Source organism: Prunus avium, chromosome 4, assembly GCF_965620075.1.
Source record: "Prunus avium chromosome 4, drPruAviu1.hap1.1, whole genome shotgun sequence".
In the NCBI taxonomy this organism is placed as follows: domain Eukaryota; kingdom Viridiplantae; phylum Streptophyta; class Magnoliopsida; order Rosales; family Rosaceae; genus Prunus; species Prunus avium.
In genome coordinates, this window is record NC_142287.1 from 26,888,637 (window position 1) to 26,898,720 (window position 10,084).

Sequence of the window (10,084 nt, forward strand, 5' to 3'; positions counted from 1 at the left end):
CTTAATTGATTCATTAAAAAAACGCTTTTTAAAATATATATATATATATATATATATATATATATATATATATATATTAACAGAAATTCTCTTATGCGGACATCCGGACGTTATTATCGTGCGGACGCAGTGTATTTTGTACTACCCCTCTCTGTTTTCCTGCCTGTTTACAATAGGATCCGCACGATAATAACGTGCGAACATCCGGATAAGAGAATAACTGTATATATATATATATATAAGGATTGGATTAAGAAATAAAAGAAATTAAAAAAAAATTATCTATTTAATAAAATGATGGGATTAAGAAATAAAATAAATAAGTTCGAGAAGACTTGCGTGTATTGTAATTAAACCAAATATATATATATAAATAAATAAATAAAGTATAGGTGCTTAACACATTTGTTTCATAACTTTAGTATTTGGAAACAAATTTTCCAGTAGTCTTTTTCTTGTTACATTGAAGGAATCAAATTCTCCGAGTAGCCTAATCCTAAGCTAATCCTCTGTTTGGATGAGGCAAAATTACTCGGAATTTAGCTAAAGGTCGAGAATTTAAAAGGAGAAATTGACATTCCCTTATTTGGTAACTTAAGAGCAGAATTTATTAAATGATGCGCGGAAAAAATCGTGGAAATTGCGGCATCAAATTCTCGAGTTTAATTTCCACCAAAATATGTGTCATTTCACAATTTCCAGAGTGTCATTTACAAAATTATGTCATTTACAAATTCGACATACATAAATCCAAACACTGAAATCTTCAATTGCCATAAATTGAAACGATGTAAATCTAAATTTCGTCATTTTTGAATTCTATATAATTTTTAATTCCTTCATCCAAACGGAGGAGATATAATTTTCCACTAAATTTCTTTACACTTAGGAGGCTTTGATTAGGAATTCATATGAAGGAGCATCAAGCAAAGAAATCTCATTTTACTTAGGAGTAGGGGTGGGCATCTAAAACCGAAATACTGAAATCGTACACTAACCATACCGTACCATACCGATTTCATACCGTGTCATTTAGGATGGGAAGATATTCGATACCATACCATACTGTACCAATAGAGTATGGTATGGTAGCAGTATCAAGTATTTGGTACCGGTCAGTACCATACCGTACTGAATACTGAAATATATATATATTTTTTTCATATTGAAATATAAGTATTTGTGTTGTGTTATTGATTCTGGATTATGCCATTTGTGATGTGTTGTTGATTTTTTACTTTTTCTATATTTTGATAGCCTTTGTGTGTATGTTCATAGAGCCTTTTTCTTTGATTCATTTGATAATTAAAAGATGTTTCAAATAGAAACATGTAAAAGCCTTTCTGTAACTAGGACATGAATTCCATTAACTTTTTTCTGTGGGATACAAACAAGAACCTCCTGTATTAAATTTCAAAACAGTATTATTCTACCCTAGAATAGTTTTCAGAGTGGCCTCTGGGTTCTGTTAGTTAGAAGATCAATATCTTCATTATTTTGTTCTTAAATTTCCATGTATGCATCATTTATATGGTTTCTTTCATTGACTAATCATACGTGACGGTTTTGGCATCATCACTGTATTAGCATATAAAAAACAATAATAATATAGAGAATCTTTTGTTAAAAATTGACTAAGCTTTGTTATTGGGTATGTAAGCCATAAGGCATAAGACATAATTTTAACTATTTTGGTTTGTAAGCCATAAGGCATGAGTTTTAACCATTTGGATTTGATGTATCTGTTGATGGATATTGATTTGGTTGATTTGGATATTGAATATGTTGATTAGGATTTGGATATTGAGCATGTTGAATCTTTGAATCTATAACCTAGGCATCACTTATTTGGGTGAAAGAATATGTTGAATATTGAATTGGTTCATTTTTAAGTTGTGTCATTTTGGTACCGAAATGGTACCGATACCCATTTGGCACAGTATGGTATAGTACCAACTTTGGCAAACGATAATCCCATACCGTACCATACCGGCTTTAATTTCTGGTATTGGAAGCGGTACGAGCTAAATACCGTACTGTACTGTGCCCACCCCTACTTAGGAGACATTTGATTCATGGAAAGGAATCCATAGGAAGGAGTATCAAGCAAAGCAAATTTATGGGAATGAAGATTCGAACTTGAGTACAATAACAAATTCACTACACTAACTAACTAACCTAATCCGCATATGCGAACTTAATTTTTTATATTTTTAAATACAAGCTATAATCTATATATATAAAGCAAAAGATAGTGGTGAAACATTCAAAATACCATAAAATGCCCTTGGTTAATGCAAACATTAAGAATTAAAATTATTAATTAAATGAGGATATTATGGTAAATTCACACTTTTTCATATTAAAAAAATTTAAAATTAAAAGAAAAATCAGATAATGGATCATCTTTTTATGGAACACAACTATCCATTATCTTTTTTAATTCTAAAATAAATTTAAACTTTTTAAAAAAAAGCCTTTTGCAGGATATCATGATTATTATGGGATTTTTCTCATACATTATCACGATATCATGGGGTTCAAATCCAAAACTATTAATCAGTAAGCTAAAAACCATTTTCAATTGAAGCTTAACCTTTTATGAAAGGAAGAAATATATGAATTTTGAGCTAACCCGTTCGAAAAGCTAGTCGTTACTCGTTGTTACTGGAAGCGTGGAACCCAAATCCAAGAAACAACTGTACGCACAAAAACCCCCCACCATAATATTTAACCCCGAAATCCAAACCCGTTAAACCCTCTCCCTCTCTCCCCCGCGCCCGCTCTCGCTCTCGCAGAGCCGAGACCCAGACCACCATCTTCTTCTTCCCTCACTCGTCTCTCCCTCAACTTCAATTATGTACGGAGGCGGTGAGTACATGAAAAACCTAACAACACTTGCATGCTATATTAGATTTCTCTGATTTGAATTTTTTGGGGCTTTCTTTTTCTCTGGTTTGCAGATGAAGTATCGGCTATTGTTCTTGACCTCGGCTCCCACACTTGCAAAGCTGGCTACGCCGGCGAGGATGCTCCCAAGGCAGTCTTCCCATCAGTATGTGCTTATTTATTTCTATTAAATAGTTCAGCTAAAATTTTCATAATGTCAATCACATTTACTTTGGGTTCTTCTTTTTCTTGTTCAATTACTAGTTACCGTTATAAAGTTCACAACTTTGTTGCTGTGCCTAATCAAAATGCAAACTTGTAGTTTAATACTAAGCATTTCCGCTTCATAGATCCAGGAAATGTTACAATCTGGGTCAAGTTACTGACAATGCAGAATGTGTGTGGCTTTGTAGTTACCCATTTGAAATTTTTTAAACCATAGCTAAAGAATTGTAGCCTTTTGGGTACATGTCTGGTGTTAGGACCGTCCCAAAGATTTTAGAATTATAGGTTGTCGTTTATCCAGAAGAATGATTAAGAGTTTTCCTTCCTACACCATGATGGATAAGGCGACAGTACTGGTGGAAAATCATCTTCAGTAGAGGGGGTGTTAAAGTTGATGGGATTTATGCAGTTAGGTGGGAAGTTCATGGTTGCGTTTGAATCAGTTGGGAATTTTTGCAGAATGGCTGGAACTTTTCTTATTTTTTGAATTTATTAGTTATGGAATTAGAATATATGCTTTGAATTTCTGAGCATTAGAGGATGGACCTTACTTATTAAATTCGTCGAATTAGGTGTAGAATTTGTTTACTATGTTTTAGTCCGTTAATTGGAGAGTTATTATTACTAGTTCATATGTAAATTAAAAATTTAAAACTGATGTTGGTATCTGTTTTTGTTTGTTAAGGTTGTTGGATCGATTGATCAAATGGAAGTTGAAACTGAAACAGAAAATAATTCTGGACCTGCTGTAGATCCAAAAAGTAATTCCAAATCTCTTGATTCTGACAAAGCCAAGGGAAAACGCAAATTATATGTGGGATCTCAAGCCTTAGGGTACCGTCGGGATCATATGGAGGTCAGTCTAATTAAAAGCTTTTGTCATTCGAGCACTTTTTCTATAAGACTTTGATTAACTACTGCTGTTCTATCAGGTGCTGTCACCCATAAAGGATGGAGTTATTGTTGACTGGGAAGCTGTGGAGGGTATATGGGACCATGCTTTTAGGTAACTACTAATGGATGAATCAGTATTCTACTATGCTTTAAATTTATTTACTCTTTCAAATTATTCTGGGAGTATCTTCATGTGTTTAGAAGCTTCTCATATTCAACTGTATTCTGTTATTCAAGTAATTTTAATTTGGACTTAACAGATGTATGTAATACTGTAGCTTCACTTTACCACCCAAAGGCTTGGATTTTACATTTTCCCAGTTATTTGTCCATCTAGCAATTTCGGTTTCCCAATTATTTAATTCTGTTTCTGTATATTACCATGTCACTAAGTGCTTGCTATTTGTTTCAGGGAATGCCTATTGGTTGATCCTAAAGAGCATCCAATGCTACTTGCAGAGCCATCTTCTAACACTCAACAACAGAGAGAAAGGTAAGCTAGCAATTCTTAAATTTTCTCATTAGCTCACAATTGTGACTCTCTAGTTAAACCAAAATGCTTATGTAATTGTTAATGTATTCTTTTGTGACAAACATGGACTTCACGGTCAAGGATAAAAATATCCACCGTACAGATAGCTTAAATAAGGGGGTTTTTTTGGTTATTAGGGTTGGATCATGTCGGTGGAAATCAAGCATTTTTGCTCTGTTGAAGGCAGATATCAGGGAAATCTCGGGAATATAGGGGAACCTTTGCTATATCAGGCAAATTTCTGGGATAGAGGGGAAGAACCACACTATCAGTATCAGTGTCTTGATTATGTTGCATACTGATGTATTCATTATGTTCCTGTACCATTGTTGCATACTTTGATTTTGTTGTTTTAAAGTTTTTAACTTGTAATAATTATGCCCAACCCACTTGATAAAAGGTTTTGATCTAAATGGTATTATCTGCTCCATCATTATTTATGGTTTAATTGGTGTGTCTATATGTTTTTAGTTATTATGTTCAGTGATTAAGGTTTGTCTTGTACCTGACAGGACGGCGGAGCTTATGTTTGAAAAGTACAAAGTTCCTGCCTTATTTTTGGCCAAGAATGCTGTATGTCCCCTCTTCATCTCATCTCCTTGATTCCAACTTGTAGAACATGGATTAGTATTACAGAATCTGTTCTTTTGTTCCTTTTAAAAATCAGTCTGCAATTGGTGATTAACTGGAATACTTTTGATGCCAGGTTCTCACATCTTTTGCATCAGGCCGTGCTACCTCGTTAGTAGTTGATAGGTAGGAGGTTACATAATTTTGACTATGATTGCATATAATTTTAGTACTTTCACATCTTCTTTTTGTTTTAAGCCGATCTTATATAATTTGGTATATCATTTCTATTGTTGCATCCTTTCTTTTCCACACATATACATAATCTTATTTTAAGTCAAATTGTTCACTTGGGGCTCAACTTGGGGTTTGGTGCAGACCATGGACCTATACCTATTTGCTTTATGTTAATCGTAAGTAGGAATAGGAGGACAGATTAAGATGCATGTCTTGCCAAGGAAGAGAATGTTTATACCAATTCAATATCAGTAGTTCAGTTTCAAAACATGTCAACCAAAGTATCTATCTCAGTGGAAATGTCAGTAAAAGTGGACGAAAATGCAGAAATTTTCTTAAATCTGAAGAAAAATAAGTACATTTTGAATGTAGCTTTAGGAAATCATAAACCTAGACAGTGTATCAATTGAAATTTTGGGAATACTACATCTATGAATTTGAAATTGTTTACTGTGCAATGTACTTGTTGAAGTTTTTAATACTGCTTCTAGTATGATTTGATGTATTTATTGCCCCTTTATGCTTTTTCTGGATTTATGGCGTGCAAAACTAACATATGGTATTGCGCATAATTGCAAAATTCATCCAGTGGTGGAGGATCAACCACAGTTGCTCCAGTTCATGATGGCTACGTTCTTCAAAAGGTACTTTTCACTTTCCAATCAAATTAGATGATTGACCTCCAGAACAAGTTAATTTGTAGGTCATTTTTATATAGTTACATTTCATGTTGAGCTAAATTTTACTTGATTTTCTTTGTAAGCTACTCGTATAGTGGCCTCTTGCACTCTATAAATGCCTTTACCAACCTTCTGTCAGAAGTGAATTAAATGGGAAATTTAAGAAGGGTTTTTGCTTTAAAAGTTTAATACTATCATATTTTGCTTGTTCAACTTTTTACAGGCTGTGGCATCTTCTCCTATTGGAGGAGAATTTCTTACTGATTGTTTGACAAAAAGTTTGGAAAGTAAAGGAATGACGGTGAGTGACTAAGTAAATTTCATTTGGAGGGTAATCATTTGCCTGAAGTTGCTCTCCTTTTTTTTATTTAATTATTTTCGTATTTATTTGTAGATTAAACCCAGATATTCTTTCAAGAGAAAGGAAACGCGACCTGGAGAGTTTCAGGTACTTTTTGATTTTATTGTTGGATGTATTCACAAATAGTTGAGGATTAAGAGTTGCAATATGCTTCCAGTCTGAAAATTGTATTGATGGCTTGGTGCATACCAGCTGCCTGATTATTATGTTCCTCTGGAATTTGCACGTGTTTATTTTTTAATCAATCTTGAGACTTGGCCAATATTCAACTTAGATGCACATATATAGCTTTAGACTTATTTATTTATAGCTTTATATCATTATTACCATATCTCAATGTTGTAGGTGGTAGATGTTGATTTTCCAAATACCACAGAAAGCTACAAACTCTATTCCCAGGTCTGTGATTTACCAGAATATTTCTTATTAAAAAGTCGTATTCTTTTTCCTTTTCTACTGAATTTTGCTTTGTGGCAGAGGGTGGTTGCTAGTGATATCAAAGAATGTGTGTGTAGAGCCCCTGACACTCCATATGATGGTTTGCTATTCTTCCTTTCTCTTATGCGCTTTAGTGATTTAAGAAGGCTTGTTGCTATGTCCATAGCTGTATTAAATGCTTTAATCTTCAAGGAAAACAAAAATGTTCATTTAGAATTCTAATAGGATTTTCATTTTTTTTTCTTTCCAGAAAGCGCATACTCAAACATTCCAACGACCTCATATGAGCTTCCTGATGGCCAGTGAGTCTTATTCTACTTTATGATTTTCTATTGTTAAGCGGGTTCTTGTTTCCCTTATTCTTTTGCATCTTCGAATTCCTTAGGTCTGTTATCGGTCTTGCTAATTCATGGTGCAACTCATTAAATGATGACTGCCTAATCTTGTGCAAATTGAATACTGTTTAATTAGCTTTAATTTTTCTTTGTTTTATAAATATGTAGTGACTTTGTGATCATGATACAGGACAATTGAAATTGGAGCGGATAGATTCAAGATTCCTGATATTCTATTTAACCCATCCTTGGCTCAGGTGGATGTCTTCTAAACTACATGATGCCTGCTTTTAACTTTTTCTTGAATGCTTGGAAATCTCATGGGACATATTTGCATTTAACCATGCTCTTATTATTGTCTGTTACATAATTTCATGTAATTGACGCTTTCAAGTTTCCAATTTTGTCTTAATATGTGAACCTTGTGTAAAGTGAGATATGGCTGTTTCATCTTGAGCATTTTTCTTTTGACAAGAAACAATAACTTTACTGAAAAAGAGAAGATAATGCACAAAATAGCGCGGACAAGAGGTCCATCATATGTGAACCTTGTGCATTTTCAGTAGTTCTTTCCACTTAGATAATTGATGGCTCAAAGAATATCTCTTAAGCTTGTTTCTGTGGGCTGTTTTAAGTTTTCAATCAGTAAATTGGCTTTAGGAAGAGTAGTAACTTCTTTTCATGTCTACTAAAGTTGGTGATATTTTGATACATAATTTTCTTAATGAAATTTAGGAAATTGGCCAGTTTTATACGTGGTTACACAGTTGGAATTTTAGAGGATTTGATGTTACAATATAAATAAAAAGGGTTGGACCACATTTTAAAAGTTAACTGTAAATTGCACTTGATAAAAAAAGTTTGATCTCTGATTTTACTGTGATATCAATGTTACCAAATGCTATTCTGTTGAAGAGATTTCTTGATGGATTGGTTGCTTAAATATATGTTTTAGTTGGTACATTTCCTACAAGTTCTATCTATCTTATTTTGTTTCTATGAAATGTCAGACAATTCCTGGTGTTGAGAATTTTGCAGAGATTGCTCCTCTTCGTGGTTTGCCTCAAATGGTAATTCGTGCTTTATTTTCCAATGAGTGGGTGCTTCCATGGAGTTGTTTATCTGTTTTTCTTTTTGTTCCCCCTCATTTTTTAACAGATGGTTTACTCTTATTGTTTGTTCTCTCCAGGTTATCGAGAGCATTAACAAGTGTGACGTGGACATTCGTCGTGAATTATTTAGTAGTATACTGGTAAAATGCATGAATTTTTTTCCCCAACTAATTAACAAAACCTATTAGCATAAAGGAGTTTAGTAGAGACATCTGGATGCAAAAAACTATGTTTGGGTGGGACTTACTGAATAAGTGTTGAAAATCTCTGTGGTAAATATGAAGACTTCCTGAAAATTGCTTAATTTGTTACATTCTTGGAATTCCTTGATGTACAACTTAGTGGAACACGCTTCAGAAATATGATATGGTTGCTCCTTTTTTTAATCAGCTTGCCGGTGGCACAGCATCAATGCAACAGTTAAAGGAACGCCTTGAGAAAGACTTGCTGGAGGTATTGCTTTTCAATGAAGCACTAACATGATCATATTTCTTTTTTCTCAGCCAATGTTTGGTTAATGAATTTGGATTCTATTTGTTATATCGTTTCAATGGGTTGGTGTTAATAATTCTCTCTCTCTCTCTCTCTCTCTCTCTCTCTCTCTCTCTCTCTCTCTCTCTCTCTCTCTCTCTCTGTGCAGGAGTCTCCTCAAGCTGCTAGAGTTAAAGTATTGGCGAGTGGGAATTCAACTGAAAGGAGATTCAGGTAAAGCCAATACATAAGCATATTTAACTTGAACCTTTTTACTTCTCTCGTATAGAATACACTTAGAGCATATTTAACTGGATAAAGCTTTCACTCAGTAAAATCCTTTCAAGTTTCACCTTTATGTAGTTATAGTTTTACTTGCTTGTGTTATTAAATGTAATGTTGGTAAAATAACATTCGTACAATTTCTCTTCCCTTGATTTCATTATGGCTTTTTTTTTTTGCAGTGTTTGGATAGGTGGGAGTATACTGGCGTCTCTTGGTTCATTCCAGCAAATGTGGTTCTCCAAGGCTGAGTAAGTTTCATGATTTCACCTGTGCCTGCACTTAGACTATCTTGTTTAGCGGTATCAAATGATATACGTCTTTAAGTGATGATTAAGAAATCATACAGAGTGTTTAGTGGTTCTCTATTGATTTTTTGCTTCATGTAATTGCAATCAACAGGTATGAGGAGCATGGGGCTTCTTATGTACAAAGAAAATGCCCTTGAAATTGTCTTCCAGACTGCAAGTAGGAAAGGTTTGTGCTTGATCTTCTCTTAATTATTACATCCAGATTTTTTTAAAGAAGAAAATTATAAACATGAAATTACTCTGGTGTTTTCAGGTCTCTCATATGCTCCCTCCATCATGCTAACCTTTTCCAGAATTGTCAAAGCTTCAAACTTGTTTCGCCGATACGGATGATAGAATGCTTTGATTTGTATCAACAGACACTGATGATCCCTTATTTTGTTCTGTGGCATACTTTTCACTACTTCAGCAGATTTGCACATGTTAAATTAATGTCCAATTGATTAGGGGGTGTATTGTGGTGGTGCTCATCGTTTCAAAGTATATTGTTGAACCTGTTTTAAATGACTAACGCTTATTGTAGACCAACCTTTTCTACTACCTCTCTCTCTCTCTCTCTCTCTCTCATAAACACATAAAATATATTCAACTAGAATAACGGAAACAACAAACCAACAATAAAATGCTGTGGTGATTACTATTGGACCTCATACCATCTAATCAAATTAATATTATTTAGTATTTTATGTCATGGGGAAAAAATTTAAAAGATATGGGTTCAAAGAGAAAAATTAATTATATTTTCAT

The 10,084-nt window shown here is 33.8% G+C and overlaps 1 protein-coding gene across 1 annotated transcript; it reads left to right on the plus strand.

Annotated features, from left to right (window-relative positions):
- Positions 1-2,585: 2,585 nt before the first annotated feature.
- On the plus strand, positions 2,586-9,877 carry ARP4 (actin-related protein 4). Its single transcript, XM_021977072.2, has 21 exons — positions 2,586-2,871; positions 2,964-3,055; positions 3,800-3,970; positions 4,047-4,120; positions 4,421-4,501; positions 5,053-5,113; positions 5,247-5,296; positions 5,937-5,991; positions 6,251-6,328; positions 6,422-6,475; positions 6,734-6,787; positions 6,866-6,926; positions 7,077-7,128; positions 7,352-7,418; positions 8,172-8,231; positions 8,351-8,413; positions 8,664-8,726; positions 8,914-8,978; positions 9,209-9,277; positions 9,429-9,503; positions 9,591-9,877. The coding sequence occupies exons 1-20, from the start codon at positions 2,859-2,861 to the stop codon at positions 9,472-9,474; spliced, it is 1,329 nt and encodes a 442-aa protein (XP_021832764.1). The 5' UTR covers positions 2,586-2,858; the 3' UTR covers positions 9,475-9,503; positions 9,591-9,877.
- The last annotated feature ends 207 nt before the right edge of the window (positions 9,878-10,084 follow it).